Here is a 19,003-nt window from a genome sequence, read left to right as displayed (position 1 = left end):
ATGTGTCCCACAGTCATAACAGCAGATATGTTTAACCTGGACAAGTATTCCTCCGGGACCGCTCCCGCAACGAGCCTGTAGCGAGGAGTAAGTGGCTGCAATTTGCCTACGTGGATGGAGAGCAGCTCTGCAGGGGATGGTGCCTCTCTGTGCGACTGTGTGTGTGCAGCTGTGCTCGTCCTAGTGCATGCGTGCTTCTTAGCGGTAACCGTTTAAGGTATAAACACAGCAAGAAGCCATGCATGTGTGCTTCTCGTTAAAAGGAGGAAAGTTTTTCTTTTTTTTTCTTTTTTTTCCCCCATGGACCAGAGCTGCATTCAGGTCCCTTCTGTCTGTCCTTTTGCCTTATCATGTATATGGGAGGGCTCTTGCAGTCCTAACTGCCAGGGCATGGGAGTGTGGCTGCCCCTTTCCCCACCACGTTGCTCTGGAGCGACAACTGCAAGAAGGGAGTTTAAAGGACCAAAAAAAAAAAAAGAAAGAAAGAAAAGGGATGTTGCACTTCAAAACAAAATAGATTGTACCGAAAGTCTGTTCACATCCCTTTTCATCTGCCTGCAAGGAAACGCCAACCCAAGGCCTAAAAATTGAGTGATGAACCCCTCTTGCATCCTGCAGGGCTACAGAGCTGAAATGGATAACCCGGCCATGGTCCTCCTCATGCCTCCCGTGCTGAGGAACAGGAAGGACATCCTCTTCGGAAACATGCCAGAGATATACGACTTCCACAACAAGTACGATGCCCCCTCGTATCGCACTGATTTTGTGCGATGATGAAATGCCCGAGTAGTACCTTGCTCACAGCTGCCTTTCGTCTCTCCCCCGTCTCTTACAGAATTTTCCTGCACAGTTTGGAAGGCTGCCTGGGAGCGCCCGAGCGAGTGGGATTTTGTTTCCTGGACAGGGTTGGTGAATTCGTTTTCACATACAAAGCAGACTTTAGGCCAGTGTTTCTCCCGATTCTTTGCACGCTGCAAGATCTCAGTTATGTCAGTTGAATAAGATGCTTCTGAAACAAAACGCCAACAGCCAGGCAGGCATYGCCATTGCCTGGAGAGCAGCCGGTGGGGGAACGCAGTAGTTGCAGCTGCACCACAGTCTGCTGCGAGCAGCCCTCTCATTGTCAGCAGCGGCTTTTTTATCCAAGCTCGCTGACTTTTAGATATTACAGTCCTTTGGTTGGCAGCAGAGATAAAACCAGATTTGCAGTTTTGGTGTTTGCCTTATCTAGCTGCCCAGCAGGTTGGCATGCACGTGTGTTTAAGACTTGCCTTTCTGCCAYTCCTTGCAGCGAGAGGATTTCCAGATGTATGAGAAATACTGTCAGAATAAGCCCCGGTCGGAGTCTCTGTGGCGGCAGTGTTCGGAAAGCACCTTCTTCCAGGTGAGCCGCGTATTTGTAGCAAGGCAGGCGTCATCCTGGGACACTCACTTGCCCTAAACACAGTCATCAGCGCTCCCATGTTTTCACATTGTATTTTGTTCACTGTTGCATGGATAACTCACATAGCAGCTGGAGTCTCTTGCACACAAGGAGTTTAAAGCAGAGCCTTCCATTATGTTATTTTACATGGTTTTATAAAACTTTTTAAGTTACTATGGCACCATAGGGCATTTTTACATGAAATCTTTGAAGTTTTCAAACCATGTTAATCATACTGTTGGAATAACTGTTTATAGTAAATGCAGAACTTACCTAATGTGAATTCTTTGTTCCAGGAATGCCAAAGAAAATTAGAACACAAACTTGGCCTGGATTCCTATTTGCTCAAACCAGTTCAGCGCCTGACAAAATACCAGTTACTTTTGAAGGTATGTCGTATGGTACTTTGAAAGGACATTCGGACGTGGGATTGTTGTTTTGTTTTGTTTTATTTTGCAGTTAAAGGTTACCTGTAAACCAAGCACTAGAGTACGTATTGCTTATTTTGACCCTCCCTGCAGTGACATTCAGAGAGGATGAAAATTCACATACCTGCAAAAGGAGAAGGGGCTTTTAGCAAGCTATTTTTATGGAGAAAAAGACAGTACAAATTTGTTCACAGATGCAGAGTGACAGAAACGCTTCTAAGAAAAATGAACCAGAGATGATCATAAGAGCATGATGAATGAAATATGCTGTACTGATGCATCTCTTCTTCTCCTTAGGTTGTTATAGTGTCTGTAATCTTTAACACATGCATCCTTGTGTCACCCTTCTGAGGCAGGGCAATGCTGTTATTTCCACTTTACAGAGAGCTGGGGTGGTGACTTCAGAAGGTTATTGAACTCCTGTTTCCAGCTTCTGGAACAAGGGATGAGTAGCCATGAAGTTGTAAGTGGGGAGAGGAGACCTGAAATGAAAGTTATTTTATATGAATGGTATAGTTCCCAACAGCGCCTTCCGTTTACTGACTTGAAGGCACTCTGGATTTTATAAAATCCCTTCCTTGTGTCTGCCAGTCTGAAGATAATCATCTGCTGAAACCCTGTTCAAAGGCATACATGACATAACAGTGTCTAATGGAAAACCTGAGCCTTACTTGCCATTTCTTACAAAGGAGAAAAACAGCACAGTGCAAAGAGCTCAGATGAGCATGATGCCCCTCTCGAGCCCAACAGTGTCTTTAAGGAAGCTCAGAAAAAATGGGACCTGCTTTTGTGATATGTTCCACACCAAATACTGACTGTGTTTTAGAATATGTCTTTTTTCCAATGACATAAGAAAAAAGAAATTCACACAGTGTAGGCACTGGAAACTTTGGGCGAGATGGAAAAGTCTGCTTTGTTCAACTGCAAACACATGCTCTTCCATTTCTATTTTCAGGAGCTGCTAAAGTACAGCACAAGCTGCGATGGAGTTCAGGAACTTCAAGAAGCTCTTGTTGCAATGTTGGATTTGCTAAAGTCAGTCAATGACTCTATGCATCAGATTTCAATAACAGGATATGATGTGAGTAAATTTGGGTAATCAGARACCTTGTACAAGGGCGGATGAAGTTGGGGGAATGGACAGAGTCCCAGAATGTATGAGCTAAAAACTATACCGGAACAGAGAGTTACAAAGTGAATGGGATCAAGAAGCTCTTACGGGAACCAGTCTTCTATCTGATTTGGGGGGTTTGGAAATGATTTGTGTCCAAAGGACATGCAGAATTGCATGGTACCAAAAGTTGCCAAAAGTTGTGATTCTAGACAGCGTTCTTCCATCATCCACCTTAATTTTCTCATGGCTCACCTTATAATTCAGCCTGGGGTGTCTTCATAGCATTTCTTGTTAATTTAAATACTCTCTCTGAGGCTGATTTCCATCTGTGCACGTTGAAGTAGTTGTCTTTCCTAGGGCTTCGGGGAAGGTGGGGGGGGGGGGTTGGCTTTCTAAGCTGTTTGTCCCAGTCCTGGCCTCCTTGAAGTGTCCTTTGCTTCCCATCCTCATAGACCTCACTTCAGGTCAAATCTCATCTGCCCTCTCCCACTGAAATACATTATCTGGTGCCCTTAGACTTGGACTTCCCRTAGGTACCAGGCAAGTTCTAGCTTTTTCTAGTTTTTCTCTAGCTTCCTAGTCCTTCCAATTTCTGACTTGTACCCCTTCACATAGAGAAGCTGTAGCCCTGCRTCCTAGATCTCTGCTTCCCTCCTGGCTTCATGCCATCACTCCCAAAAAGATCATCTGATCCTTCCAGGAAGACCTATTCTTAGAGAGACGTGCCTTGGAACAGGGTCGGCCCCATTGCCCTTTATTGTTTGGACAGTGCTGTCACATTTTAATTGACAACTTTTTTTTTTCTTATTTCTCATCCTCTCACCAGGGGGACTTGAGTGAACTAGGAAAAGTACTGATGCAAGGATCTTTCAGTGTTTGGACAGGACACCGAAAGGGTCCAACAAAAATGAAGGATCTTGCCAGGTTCAAGCCAATGCAGAGGCATCTGTTCCTGTACGAGAAAGCCTTAGTGTTCTGCAAGAAGCGAGAGGATCATGGAGACGGATATGATAAAACCTCATCTTACAGTTTTAAGCACTTTTTGAAAGTAAGAACTTCTCAGTTGGGGCCATTGCCATGTACATACCATAAATCCATAACTTTCAGAACCCAGAGGTTACAGTAGCAGTGACTTGTTCTCTGCTATTAAGAGCTGTAATGTCCCCAAAGGAAGTGCCATCTCCATGAAGGAGCAGCTGCTCATTTTAAAGAGCTGTGAGGGCTCCCAAGACTGAAGCCCACCTGGGGGAGCGCGGCAGCGCCTCGTGTTGCTGAAGCCTTGGCAGGCTGGACCAGGATCTGCCATGACTCAGCCCGGCTGCCCCCAAGCCCCCGTTCCCAGCTGCGTGGCTGGAGGCTACGTGGAAAAAAACCTCTTCTTCCTCTCCCATTGCCCTCCTCCTTTGGTAGGCTCTAATTGCAGCTAAAAATATAATTACCAGATGAAAAAAGATTGCCTATAGCAGAACATGAGGGATATAAACAACTGTCCCAAGCCTATAAATGCCAACTATTATCAGTAAAAATCCCAAACTGCTCCTCTAAAAAAGACCTTCTGGCATACTGTGTGTGATAAGCTCTCTAAAGGGGACCGTGATCATTTTGTCTCAGTACTCTGCCTTGTTTTTCTTGATTAATAATAAAAACAGTATGGGTGTATGTTAGAATGGCAAAAATGGGTGCTTGGAGGCTGAGCCTTCAGGCCTTGATGCTAGAGCTGCCCCTGGTTTCAGTGGGCTCTGAGGAGAGAGGTGCCACCAGTAGTCACGATGTCTTCAAGGGTGATAGTAGATAAGACTGTTCAGCTCCAGTGCACATTACAAATTGTGTATTAAAAATAAAGCCCAGGCCATATGTTTAGACACTTAAATGTTTTTTTCCAAACAGCATAATTTTGTTTCTTTAGAGGTTGTTTTCCTTGTAGTACTTGTTTTACCATATGTGCTTTTGAAAGAATCAGAGGCTCTATTGGGAAAGCCTACTCGGAGGAGAAAATCCAGCGTTTAGTAACCCACGCAATGTGGCCAGTGCTTGTTTTTRCCTAGGGAGGGCTCATTTTCCAGCTGTTTGTGTTGCCAAGCTGAAAGGTTGGTGATTAGAGAATGCATGGATTCTGCAGGATGACGTGTAGATACATATGTTTTCAGAATTGCTGCCCTGAGGGTGAAATCATGATTCTGGAGGTTGACATTTGTTTGATTCATGATAGCATCAGGGAATTATTTTTATTTGCAAGAATGTTTTCCAGGGTTTCAGGATGAAAGCAAGCTGTTCAGTGGAAGCCATGTAACTGGACGTATGTTAAAAAAAAACAAAAAAACAAAAGACTTTGTTTGAAAACTGTACCTTTTCAAGATTCAGGATAATATTTTACACTCTGTATAAAATAGCTAGAAGCAAAGATCCCTGAGATTCAGTAACTTCAAGGGTGCATGTTCCTAATCCATTGCAATGCAAAGTAAATCAGTTTGCCTTTTATCACTGTGGAAGGTGATGCAGAAAATGCTATCCCAGAGCTTTAAACTAACCCACCTTAATCTGCAATGCAGTGAACCAACAGCTGAAGGGATAGTAAATCTTGGTCAGGAGGAGGAAATAGAATTTTAAAATATACTAAGATGAGTGAACAGATGTTTTTATAATATATTTATTCCTGGTACTTTCCTTCGCATCCTCATAGTAGATAATCCAGGCTAGAGTTTCAAATATCTTGATGTCTGGGCAGTATTGCAGAAGTCTCCATATAAACGGCCATGCCAAGAGAGATGCACGGAATTGGAATTTGCAGCATTTGTATAAGGTGCTTTCTAGGCTGCCCTTTCAACAGCATAGTCTTGTAGTTGTTGCTGAAATGAGACCGGAGCCTAATCTGGCTTTCTAAGGAAATATGGAAATATACTGCTCAGGCTAAAATTTTTTGGAAATTTTTATGCCCTCATACCAAGACTATGCTGCAGATTTTAGCATGCACATTTTTAAACAGCAACTGATGTATATAAAACTGTGAATGAGCAAATGGTCCCTGGCTTTATTTGCCTTCTTGCAATCTCAGTCCTAATGTTCAGGGGAGATCGCAAGAATGTAGAGGACCGTGTTGAGAGAGGGAGATGTGAGGCAACGAGCAGCGAGATAATACTGATTGCTAGTGACTGACGATCCTTTCTGAATCTGGAGGCAAGTGCTTTCTCAGAAGTTCAGAAGAGCTCTGCTGTTTATACCAGGGAAGAAATGAGGGAAGCTARTTAGCAACTTGCTTCATTTTCCCTGAGGCCATTCCTAGTCGCTGATAATGGGTGCCAACATTTGAAAAAGCAGCTAAGAACAGAAAGTTTGCCCAGGTGGTCTAATTTGTAGATCATCTCAATCTTTCAGAAAAAAAGCTCTGGGTATGCATTTATTAACAGAGAGTCGCAGCAATATTAAGCTGATGTTCTTTCCAAGGCTTTATTTATATATTTAGATTTATCTAATGCAATCCCCTTGAATAGCCTATGATATATGATACCATTGTTATTAGATCTGGTTTGAAACACATCTGTTTATTAAATTACTCGCAAACTATGCTTTAAATAAGAAGCAATATCAGATATTAAAGTATTTTTCAATGAGGCAGTAATTGCATGGCATATTCAGCAGATGGGTCAGAAGTCTCCTGTAATCAAAGAGTTTCTCTGTCTCTAATCACAGCCTGAGCTGCTGATTCAGCTGGGTCGCTTTGTGTAGGCCCTGCACTGTTTGTGCCTTTGGCCCTTCCAGCCAAATTACCAAAAGCAATCTGCAGTAACGGGTACCCAGGCACAGGAGCGCTCAGCCATGTCCAGCTTGACGTCTGCATGTTGATTTTCCTGAAAGGTTTATGGCGCCTCAGGCTGAGTATCCAAAAATTAACCCTTCTTTCAAAACCCTGGAGATGATATGTCAACTACAGTGATGGTCAGGGACCAAGAGACATTGAACTAAAGTTCCTGCCTACTTCACGAATGGATTTTAAAGATGTTCACAGAAAGAATGAGACACAGAACTCAGCAAGTAAATAAAGAATAAGGTGGCACAAGTAATGTGTATGGAAAAACAACGTGCTGTGCAGTAAGCAGGAACCCACTAGAAGGAAGCCTTAGTTATTAAAATATGCAAATTCTGCAATCTTAAGGATTGCTAACTGCTGACTGACTTGCTAGGGACAAACCTCTGCCGTAAGGTGGATGTGGTCCTGCCCCCAGATGGGAGCCTCAGGGGAGCAGCGGTCCAGTGTCGGAGGACTCGGAGCAGAGCTCTCCTCGTACTACTGCAGCTCTAATATGAATCTTCATTAATTCAGATATGGCATGAAGATAAGCCAAGTTTGGTACTTAATTGGTGAACTGGACTTAAATTGCCTATACTTCTGCCTTGTGGTTAAACTAGATCAGTCCGAGATGAAAAGTTCACAGCTTGTGATGTTTACATAGCTCCGATCACTTCCTTTACCTTACTTTTGGTGTTTCTGACTGGCCTTTCTTAGCTAATCGCTGAATTTATTCTAATTTATACCACCTTTCTCCTGTAAAGCTTACAACGTTGCTAAAGCTCTGCAGTTGACCTATTATGCAGACAAATTGGTGTAAGGCAGAGCTGCACTATAACCGCTTGGAGTTGTTTGGAAACTTGAAATGAGTGGTTGGGGGGTTGCGTTTTATAAAGCTTCATATACCTCATCTGAAGAACTTCATGCTGAAAGAGGTATGAAATGACTTTTCAGTTAGTCCCACTTATTCCTGAATGAAAAATCCCCAAAGGTCCGTTGACTGCTTTAAGAAAGCTTTTTCTAACACAGCTAGCTGGTGGACAAAAATCAGTGGGAACAGGTCAGATAATGACTTCCAGTTGCTACCAAAGTAAACATTGGTGATGAAATGTGTTCAGTTGGGTGAAAATAGAATTGTTTAGCATGTTGCAAAATGTCTGGATCATGGGAAAGATGGAAAGATTTGTAGTATGTGTAATTTTTTATTCCCTGCAGATGAATGCGGTTGGAATAACTGAGAACGTGAAAGGAGACCATCGAAAATTTGAAATCTGGTATAGCGGACGAGAAGAGGTATATGTTGTGCAGGTTTGTAGCTTCAAAACTGGATATTTTTACATCCTCACAACAGTGTTTAGGAAAACTTGAAGCTCCTCACATCAAGTTTAACCTTAATGTCTCCTGTTGGGTTTGGGGGGTTTGAAGATTGTCAGACTTTCAGTGTGGATTTCTTCCCTCTCTTTGCCCGTGTCTGTGGTTACAGAGCTATCCCTGTGGCTGGTCCTTGGTGTCCAGTCCGTAACTGAAAAAGTCATTTTGAGGTAGAGACAAGATAGCTACTTGGAAACAAGAGTCTTTTTATTCCAGATGAAATCTCACATAGAGCAGTAGCTGAAAGAAAGATTTTGTGCTTAATAGCTTACATGAACTGAGCGGGGAAATGGGCCTTGTGCTTTAATGACCACAAGCCACGTGTGCTCTGCTACAATTCGCTGTCAGAAGTGCTCCCACAGCAGAGGCTTAGCCTCCGCGGTGCAATTTCCAAATCTTTCAGCTCATCTACAAAATAGTTGCTTGACTGACCTGATTTCTTCTTGATTTTTTTTTCTTTTGTGATGTTTTGAATAGAAATTTGTGAAGATGAAATGTTTGCCTGATTGGCGTTCACAGGAAAACCCATTGTGGACATGTTGTTTGATGATTTTTGGATTAGACTTCTGTTGATTTTTTTTCTCCATGTTAAAACACAGTAGACAAATTCTTACAGCAGATTTAGGTAGCAGAGTATACACATATATTCAAAAGGCAGATTGGGGCCTGTGGATATTTTGTAAGAAGGGATGAGACACATGCACATGTGTGCTTATGACTGCACTCCCTGCACTGAGGCGATGTCTCCACTTACAGCACAACCTGTGTTGCCTACATGTAGTGGGGATCATCAATTTTCAAAAAAAATCAAGAATGTTTTAAATATACGAGTCATTGATGGGTTTGGATGAAAGGGGATTTCAGGTAATTACAGTGTAGAAAAGTTAAGATTTTATTCCTGTATTGTAATGGGTGATTCATGATTCAAAATTCAGACAATTTTTTTCCTCTTCTAGGCCCAAACAGTAGATCTGAAGATGGCATGGTTAAATGAAATAAGAAAAATTTTGTTCAAGCAACAGGAGCTTATAAAAGGTACATTCAACCAATTTCACTGTGGCAGTTGCTCTACAACAGAGCCTTTCCTATTTTCACATGGCTAATCTTCACATCCACTAGTTCTCACTAGAGAATTGATTTTCAGAAGCAGCCTCGTAGCAGAATACTGGAGTGAGGTCTTACGTTGCAGGGAAATAACATAACTTAGCGTTGTAACGGCCGGGTGCTCCCGTGAAAATGCATTACAGAAGTACATTCTTTTGTCAGTATCTTGTGGGTTATTTCATATTTGTTCTCATAGTCTTAATTCAACAAGATGCATAGCAGATGCCTCATTTTAAGCATATTATGGTCCTGTGGACTTTAGTGGCATGCTTCCTATTGGATTTGTGCTAACGTACCATCTTAATCATCACTAAGTTGGTGCTTTGCAACAGACCCTAGGTCTGTTTTTCTCTGAATAAAAAGGACAAGAGTTGTACAAAAAGTCTGACTTTTAACATAATGCTTCAAGCGTGACAGCTACCAATAAACAAGTGATGTTAAACTGATTTTCAACCTACCCGCAGTTGAGAAGCAGCAGCCGAGCTCGTGCGCGGACCAGCTGCCCCTTTCCTCGCAGCTGAGCGATGGGTAAGTCCCGCGAGCCGGGCAGGGCGGACGGGGCTCTCCCGTGCCCTCCACACTTTCTGGCCGCATCCTGGGCCCGTGCTGGGGCAGGCTGGGCTGGCGCTATTCCCTCTGAAATATATAGTGAAGACTACCGTTATCATTTCTGATTCTATTTTACAAAAACTCGCAGGCTTTGTTTTTATCTGAAAAGCAAAACTAAGATTGATTTCTTTTTTTTAAATCTTCCAGGAAGCAGCAGAGAGCCTCCATAAGCTCGGAAGAAAACGACTCCGAACGTACCAGTCCCATCCTGCTGGAGAGCGTTCCCGTGTCGCCGCAGAACAAGCCCAGCAGAAGTAAGGCCATGGGGATGCCTCCCTGCGGGACGCTTCCCCGGGGATGCCGGGTACCCGGAGCCTGAGCAGCGCCCTGTCTTGCAGGCTGGCCGGGAATGTCGCAGTCGCTGGAAATCTGTGAAGGGCTGGAGGAGTGGTCCGGGAACCAGTATCTTTCCAACTGCTCGGACACGGAGGAGGAGGATGGGAGCCAGCTGGTTAGTGAGATGTACAAAAATGCAGCAGTCTAAAAGCACTAGGTGGTGCCATTTTTGGTCTTCATGTTTTGTTAAGCCTTGCCTTGGCCTGTCCGTTGTCTGGATAACGGATATGTTTTGCACATGTTTCACAGATTTTCTGTATCTCAATTTGGGGAATGAGGAGATGCGTTTTCCACAGTTTCTTGAAATAATTTTAATTAAGGGTGCTGATAGGGCTCTATCACATTCCCTGTGGCAGTCAGAAATAACAGTTCCTTGATACAAAATGTAACTATTCCTTGATACAAAATGTAACTAAATAAGACTTTTTTTTGTTACTATCACAGTCTCCAGGAAAATATAAAGCCCTTGCAGACTGCAAGAGGAGAGGATCAGAGGACCTGCTGGTGAAAAACGGGGATGAAATTCAGCTTTTACACGAAGATGGTGARGGACAGTGGTAGGTATTTTAGGATTACTTTGCCTTACCCCGAGAACCTGCAAAGTAATGTCGTACAGTCTCACTTGCCTCGTGATACACTCGTTGCAGCTTTTGATTCAGTTTTAGACTGTTCCAGAAAGCCAGAGAATTCACTCCCGTAATAAGGCTAGGGGCCATACGCACTGGTTTGGCCTTGGACTTCCTTTACCAGTGGCGTCTGGGTGAACCGTGTTATATTAACGCCTTCACAGCCCCCCCTTGTAATGCTCTTCCCACTTTAAGTGTTGGTTCGTGCGAGAGCTCTTTGCCTTTGTCCGTTTTTTGTCTTCCCCAGCTCAGCTCTTGGCTTTGTTCCTCTGCACTTATTAATAGTAATAGTGAGTAATTGTGGACATTTTCCTCCCTCAAATGGCTGTACAAGTGTTAACTAATTAATGGCTACAGACCATCGTTTAGTCAGTTGTATTTAAAGCTGTGGCTTGCAAGATAAGTGCTCACAGCTGGTTCCCGCCTTGCAGCTGGGAATGTTGCCTGGGAAATGACCGTACCTGATACTGTGCGTGTTGGGCCATTAGTCCCGTCGTGTCGGAGGGCAGCAGGCCCTCCTGATTCTTGCAGGGATTTGGCAAAGGGTTTTGGCTGCCTTTCCTTTCCAGGTTGGTTTCTGAGCAGCTCTCGTCCCTCAGTCCCGAAAGCTCTCCCTGGGGTCTCTGTACGGGAGAGCGCAGCCTGCTAATGCCTTATTCTGGATATGGCCCGGGGGAAGGGTGATATTATCAGTTACCTGAGTGAGAGTTGCACAGTGACCAGCCCATAAATGTGTAGACACAAAATGCCCCGTGAGCGGTTCCTGGCCAACGTCTGCGTTCCTTGCGCTTTGAGGGAARTTCTGCCTGTCGGTAGCAAAAGCAATAGATAGTGTCGCAGTTTTGCTGACTGCTCACCACCTCTYTTGCCAGTTTTGGCCAGTGCCAGGCACAAATTTCTCATACCCAACTTTTTTGTTAGCGCAGACTTCACTGCACGAGGGAGACTGTTTGAGGCATGTCATTTATGAGCATGAGTATTTCCAGCTGCCTAAATCTTGGCTTGGGTTTACTTGCAGCGCCCTGGCTAGATTCATCCCACCTGAGCCTAGGTATGCAGCAGCACACTAGGTATGCAGCACTCTGCGTAAAGCCAATGGAGAAAAACGGGCRCCTCTTGAGAGCCCTGTAGATCTCAGGCAGGATAACTCATCCTCTGGAGAGTCCTGTTCCTCTCCRTTGACTAGACAGGGGCCTGAGGCAACTGTGCTCCTAATGTAAGGATCTTAATTAGGTGCCGAAATTTAGGTGGGAGGAATACTTAAATGCATGCATAGCTCTTATTAAAATGCTTCCCTGATTTGAACAAATTGTCGGTCACACAATTGTGTAGGGTGTGCCTGCTGCTGATAGAAAACTACTCGTGGGTTGGTTGGTTTGGTTTGTGTGTGCCTGGGTTTTTTGTTTGTTTGTTTGTTTTTTACTAATACCATTGTCATTCAAAGGTTGGTGAAAAACCTAAACAGAAGAAAAGAAGGCTGGGTTCCTGTCCACAGTCTGCAGATAGTGGTCGGTGACTGTAGATTTCGGAATGCCAAAGTTGCAGGTATCATATAATATGCATAGGAGAAATATTTCAGAACTTGAATCAGGTCTCTTAAGCCATGATTTGCATTATGTCTGATGTACCAATCTGGCTGCGTATGCCTCAGCAGTAAAAAAGACAGCCGTTACTCCAAAAAGCCTGCAAAAGTAGTAAATTAAGCTACTGCTTTTTTTTTTGTTGTTAACACCCTAAGACTTTCCTGTTACTTTAGCCGTTAGTAAATTAAAAATGAGTATTTAATAATGTAGATCTTATTGCAAGAGCACTGGGTACAAGATCTGGGAGAAGAGATGGAGTCTGTGATCAGGGATTCCTGTGACTGTTTTGCCTGCTCGCTGCCGTAGTTCAACCCCGTGTGAATAAAAAGTACTTAGGCAAAATCTGCTCATGCTGCCGAAGACACCGAGGCCTGGTCCAAAGCCCTCTAAAGGCAATACTTCCATTTCTGCGCCCGGCCTTTGGGTCTAGCCCATTTGCCCCTGTGCCCAGCCTCACTCTTGCACTCATTGCTGACTACTGCAGGCCTATTTATTAATCTATCATTAGAATAAATATAAACAGTTTACCAGGTTTCATTGAAAGGCTTCTAGCCTCAAAAATCATRTTTCTCATTTTCTACATATAAATGTAGATAGAAGTAGATTGAGAAGCGTAACAGATGACACAAGAAAATGCCTTAAGAGCAGCTTGTTACCCTTGCCGTGTGTTTGGTATCACCGCTCCATGTATTGCCTCATCGCCATGCCATCCACTGGGAACAGGAGACTGAGGGCTGCAGTTGGGGCAACTCAGAAAAACAGAGAAAAACCACTAGGTTTAGTCCATTTTAAAAAAAAAGAAGAATCCACCAATTATGGAAATGTGAACAAAAATTTTGCCAGTAGATTTCCTTTTAAATATTTTCATTTTGTCAGAATCTGCTGTTTTGATTAATTTTGTCAAAGGCTTAAAATTCCAGTGAGCTCTTATCACAAAACATTGATATTTTTTCAGTATTTTTCAGTAAAATCATTGCTGTTTGCAGAGGTAGTTTTTATTCCCTTTGTTGCAGGACAGTCAAATTGTACAGATTTGAGGTTTTCCGATTTTACCTCTGGGATAGCTTACAGTGGTCCAACAGCAGCTAAATGCRGTTGAGAGGATTCACTTTGATGCGTTCAAACCTTGGGGTGCGATGCGTTGGTTTTGTCAGAAAGTCCGGCAGTCGGATCTCTGTGTGTGCTGGCCCGCAGCCTGTGCCAGAAGTGTCTCCAGCCGTAAACGCATCCTAAAAACAGGGTGCAGGTAAACTTTGAACATTGATTTACGTTGTCAGTGGTCATATGCCCCAAATCCTAGAGACTTACAACTCCAGGTGGTTTATGAAGTCACTGAGTACAAACTAGGAAGAACTTCCCAAGGGAAAAATGCAGAAAGCTCCTCCTGGAAGTCTCACGCTACTGCCCAGATGCTTTGCAGTTGCGTTGCCAGGGTCTAGTAGCAGCACTGAGCCTTTATTTTCCCTCCTAAGATTATCTCTGTTCTTTTTCTCTATTGCTGATTACATATGGAATTTCTAATTTTACGTGCACTTTAGGCAATATTGTAGGGTGATGTAGGATGTTTTCTTACCAGTTTGGTTTTACCCATTCCTAGAGCTTTTTCAGTGATGTGTCTTTATAGCCAGAAGGCACTCGCACTCTGAAAACCAGTTTTCAAACAGGACCTTTGTATTCAGCAACTCTTTCCTCTGTGCATTGGTCATTTTTATACCGCAGTTGATTTTATAGCACCAGCTGCTCTGGGGAAGTGGTCTGGATCGTGCTCGGGGTTCTGCTGCTTCAGAAGATGGGGCTCTTGTTCCAGGGCTGCAAGAAATACCTCTGCCCAGTTTCATTCTGTGCAAGGACAGGCCAGTCCTGAAATAGCAGTGACAGAATTCGGCAGCCAAACCCGGGATAGCGATGTAGGGGCAGGCAGGAGCACCACTAACCCTCAGATATTCACAGCTGCCTGTGTGGAAACACTGTTTTGCATGCAAGCAGGGTCAACTTGATAAATTTGATGGGGGTTACCAAGAGCTTAGAGGCTGCGGAAGTCATTTTTCAGAGCTGGGTGAGACACAGAACCGGCCCTTCATGGGGGCTGTTTTACTGCTTGGCCCAGGTCCTCATAAAGAATTTAAAATGTGTCTGCAATCACAGAATTTCACAACCAGAACTCAGAAAAATCTGGGAATTTATTATTTCAGTGCAAAGCCTTTGTGCCCAGGAGCACTTATAACTGAATGGATGAAATGGTTCCCTTGCCTTCACGTTTTTTCTTAGATTTAAAGTGTGGCTCCAGCAAAAACCTTCCACCTCAGGGTGGCTACTTTCTTCAGCCTTACAAGCTATTCCTCTCCCCACCTGCTGGTTGKTCCTATGTTGGGCCAGTATAATGCATAGTAAGTTGTAGGGATTTTTATTCGGCCGATTTTAAGTTACCAGATACGTYCTTGGTGAATATCTCATCGCACTACCAGTACCAGCTTTGCAAATATGCTGTCCCCCACCAAGCTTGCCAAGGGAGAGCCTGTGTGCAAAACACACTTGCAACATCCAAAGGAGTCCTGAGAATGTAGATGATTTTTCTTACTTTACTTGCCTGGTTGCATAGGTAGCTTGCCTTAGAGATGAGTGGCTACTATTGGCCATGCCTTGTATATGTTTATAAAGCAAGTATTTTGGTCCTAGTCTTCCAATCCAGAGATGGGGGGAAAATCCTTATTAAACCTTATATAAATCTTGGCCTGGATATAAGCCAGGAGGTATTTGGGGGAAAAATGACTGGCTTGGAGGTCATTTTGAAAAGCACCATTTTTGAAAAACAACCCTCTGGTGTGCTAGATTTCCCTACGCTGGCTATAATTTCTGAGATTGATCCTTGCTTCTTTCTTCCTAATGGATTCATTCTACCTCCTGTGGAAATCCATGGTGGATTTTCTAATTTGTGTGCCATAGAAATTGTTCTGTATCGCAGGGCAGAACGTGCAAAGCTCAAAATGAAACAGGTTTGGCAAGAACAATGAGAAAAAGCAATGTTCAGAAGAGAGCTACTGCCAAGATTTAACCATGTGTTGCTGGTTTACGATGCCCTTGCTAAAGCAGTCAGGTGGCTGCCAGTCAACTGGCTTGACTTTTTAATGAATTAACAAGGAATAGCTGCCTGTGTAAGAAGCACGTCTCTAGGAAGGTTAGGGTTGCAGCATTACGATCCAAGCTCCTCTTCCACAGTGGGGCAAGAACCAAAATATTTCTGCAAGTCCCCTGGTTGCTAATACGCCAAAGATCATGCACATGTGATGTACAGAACCGGCAGCGCCTCTGTGAGGGCAGGAAAAGCCACRGCCTCTCTCAGCCATAACGTAGCACCCAGGTCATCACAAGCTGAGAACTGGGATGGCAGAAACGCGGCCCTTGCTGTGCCATCGAAGCAGACACCTGACTTTTTCTCACTTCAGAGACACAGTGCTTGCGCCAGGACACAGCACAGCCTCCCCTCAAACTGAGCTCAAGCTCTTTCTCTTCTCCTCTGTTTGCTTAGAAGTGGTAAACAATTAGAGGGAAAAGGAAAAATTTTGTTCACTCCAGAAATTTCACTTCTGAGCAAAATGAGGCCAATACGTTTTCATCCTTTTTTGCCTGACCTTTAAAAGCCAGGCGGAGAGAAGGGCAAGTTTCAGATTTCCACTTGCTGGGCGAAGGTTGCATGAAACTCATTTCTTTTAGAGGGAGCCCGTGTGCGTGAAATAGAGTAACTTGAATAAAAAAGGGATTCAGATGAAAAATGGAAACAGTATTGAATGCCTCTACTTATTAGATTATATAAGTTAATGCAGTATTGCTACAAATTTTGCATCCTTTTAAGCAGCAGGAGAGTTTTATGGCAGAATTTTATTTGAGCCCCAGACCTGAGGAGTGCTCAGAGCCACGTCCAGGAGGCTCCCGGCCAGGGCGGACGCACGCACCCGCTTGTTTGGCCAAGGATGCAGGCAGCTGCGACCCTGCTGCTGGTCAGGCCGCAGGTTCCTGCTCCTCCTTCCTACCGCCAGGCCCGATCCTAATCTTGTTTAAGACCCCACTTGGTGACTTATCTCTTCCAAGCCTTCGGGATGAGTGTGAGCACTCTGCATGCAATAACATGGAGCAAAGCGCTCTCCCGTCCAGTAGTTCCTGGAGAACTGAGCTTGCATGTTGTCTGGTCCTGCTGGCCACCGGTGCCGTGCGGTGCATCGTCACAGACTAGGGTGCGTGTTGCTGATCTAAACGCGCAGCTTATCAGTCCCATTGGGGATCATCTTCTTGACTACTGTGAGCTTGAGGCAACCTTTGCGTGGCAGCCTGGGCCACCTGGTTTGAATTTGCCTGGTAGGAGTAGAGCAYGTCGCTTGGACTCCGGAGCTCTCGCAGGCTGGCATGAGCATGTTAGCTGAAACATGCAAGTTTTTATAAATTCTGTTTAAAATGCCACTTGTAGTTTTGCAGATGTAGCACAGCTCTTTGCACTATTACTCATGCACTTTAACGATTGCAGCAACAGGCTTTCATATTTGTGCGAGCAGAATTATTATGCAGGGGCCATTAAAGGTAATGTAGATTTTTTGCCTTTGAAACATAAAGCAGGGTCGATTTTTACAACCTGAGCCGCCAGTCAGCTTCGTAGAACAGCTATTTTGTAACTGTCCATAAAAAACATTTTGAGCCTGACAAAATAGTCTAGGGACGATACCAACTGGCTGCATTGTGATAATCAAGTGATAGATTATGGAAATGTGTCAAACCTCGTGGTCCTCCTTTAGGCAAGGCTCTCGCTGAAGCTAATGGGAGTTCAGCTTTGTGAGGAACCACGGGAGTGCACTTTTTTTATGTTGTACAAATGTTACATGATTACAGGGAACAATGTGTGTCTTGGAATGAGATGCTTTAATATTAACAWCATTCTTCATTACTTTATAGATGCTGCCCTGTGTAACACAAGAAAGTTTAGTTCCCCTTGAATTAAGGGTGAACCGGTAGCATCCTATTTTCGATGCTCTTTGGAAGCTTTCAACTAAGTGTTACAGAGAAATAGCACAATAGTTGGAGTTGTCCTGTACTATTCATCACATTCACAGAACTCCACAGCTTCATCTGCACTCAACGGGACCGGGGTCCTGAGCAGCTTCTCATAGTCATAAAGGAAGCCATCCTCTGCTCTTTCTTTTTTTTCTTTTTCCCTTATGGAAAGTACAGTATTTTATTATTTTTACCTGCTGTTTTTCCATGACATCCATCACGTTCCCATCAGCGAAGTACACTACAGTTTCCTGACACTTTGTTTAGATGCTTGAAATTTCCTCTGCAGGTTGAAGGCTTTACCTACTTATTAGCTGACAACTGTTGAAGTTGATTGCAAATAAGAGTTGAGTTTTGGTAAGCCAAAAAAAACAAAGAAACTGTATGTCCTGCTTAATTGATTTTATGGATGGATTTTTCTTAAAAATCTACTTCAGCTGTGTGAATGTAATGTTCTGTARGAGCATCATCTGGCTGACTCACATGTGAAGATGCAATACCGCTGAAGATCCTCTTTTTGCACTTAGGGTCTGATTCCAGCCCACTGCAGTCAGTCCCATTGATTTCAGTGAGGTTTGGATCAGGTCAAACTGACAACTCAGGGTTGTCGCGAATCACTTTARGGTCCCAAAGTGTTCCAAGGCTACAACCTGTATCTAGCAAGTGTTGAAGTTTACATTAAATGTATGTACTTTTGGAACATGTGCCATAAATTGAAGTTAAATGTCCATGTTTGCACTAAGGATGTTCTTGATAGGACTGTACTTTTCAGCATCTTTAATGATAATGTATCTATTGAATTTTTGAGGAAGAAAAAGACTATTGAACATTCATAATTTAATTTTGTGTTTCTTTGTCTAGCTTTGCTTTTGTAGTACATAGGTACAGGTGGTTTGACTTCTAAACAGATGTGTACAAAGAGCATCTGACTGTGTTGAAAACAGGGTTAATAGTATGCATGCGGTAGTGAATTTGCTCTGTCCCGTCTAAATGAAATGTTTTCTACTCTGGACGAACGGGGGACCTTTATGATCTGACTTTGATTTGTGACCCATGAATTCTTAGTTGGAGTACCAGGTTGTTACATTAAAACATACTGAAGGTTTTTTTTGGGGGGGTAACCATTTTTGTACAGAGGAATTGTCAAACTACGTCATGGCTGTCGTGGCCTGGTAGGTTGCCTGCCACGCTGCCCTGCAGCTGCGGGCATTTCCCCAGCGCGGGCGGTCAGGACCGTGGGCAACCCTCCTGCATCGTCAGCAACGTGACCAGCTGAGTTTGAACCGAGCATCGCTGCGCGTCCTGGAAAGCTCCCAGTATGGTTCAGTCACTGGAGATCATACCAGAAAGGTTTTAAGTCACTGAAGTATATTTCCGTCTGTTTTAAAATTGGTCACGGTGCATTTGCTAGGTGGAAAAATAGGATTCTCTTCTGTTACTTTGGGGCTGTTTATAGTGGCAACAATTCCTGTGGTAACAGTACACATTTTGAGGTACAAATGTAAATATTTGTCTCAAACATAGCACACGTTGCATATTAAGATGGTTTTAATCTTTTTTGTCTTCCATGGTTTTAAATCTAAGCTTT

The 19,003-nt window shown here is 43.6% G+C and overlaps 1 protein-coding gene across 1 annotated transcript in view; it reads left to right on the top strand.

The window, feature by feature from the left end:
• The window catches only part of MCF2 (MCF.2 cell line derived transforming sequence), a 63,497-nt gene extending 46,140 nt beyond the window's left edge, over positions 1 to 17,357 (top strand). Inside the window, exons 17-30 of the mRNA XM_026082692.1 lie at positions 619 to 734; positions 836 to 905; positions 1,292 to 1,384; positions 1,720 to 1,812; positions 2,807 to 2,932; positions 3,792 to 4,013; positions 7,965 to 8,057; positions 9,077 to 9,155; positions 9,689 to 9,752; positions 9,981 to 10,087; positions 10,172 to 10,284; positions 10,614 to 10,726; positions 12,240 to 12,340; positions 17,317 to 17,357. Of these exons, the coding sequence (XP_025938477.1) occupies positions 619 to 734; positions 836 to 905; positions 1,292 to 1,384; positions 1,720 to 1,812; positions 2,807 to 2,932; positions 3,792 to 4,013; positions 7,965 to 8,057; positions 9,077 to 9,155; positions 9,689 to 9,752; positions 9,981 to 10,087; positions 10,172 to 10,284; positions 10,614 to 10,726; positions 12,240 to 12,340; positions 17,317 to 17,357 (1,431 nt within the window). The remainder of the gene's footprint in view (positions 1 to 618; positions 735 to 835; positions 906 to 1,291; positions 1,385 to 1,719; positions 1,813 to 2,806; positions 2,933 to 3,791; positions 4,014 to 7,964; positions 8,058 to 9,076; positions 9,156 to 9,688; positions 9,753 to 9,980; positions 10,088 to 10,171; positions 10,285 to 10,613; positions 10,727 to 12,239; positions 12,341 to 17,316) is intronic.
• Positions 17,358 to 19,003: the final 1,646 nt, after the last annotated feature.

Source organism: Apteryx rowi, unplaced genomic scaffold (genome assembly GCF_003343035.1).
Source record: "Apteryx rowi isolate R43461 unplaced genomic scaffold, aptRow1 scaffold_59, whole genome shotgun sequence".
NCBI classification, from domain to species: Eukaryota; Metazoa; Chordata; class Aves; order Apterygiformes; family Apterygidae; genus Apteryx; species Apteryx rowi.
Note: the sequence above shows the minus strand (reverse complement) of the source record. Positions and strands in the feature narration are given on the sequence as shown.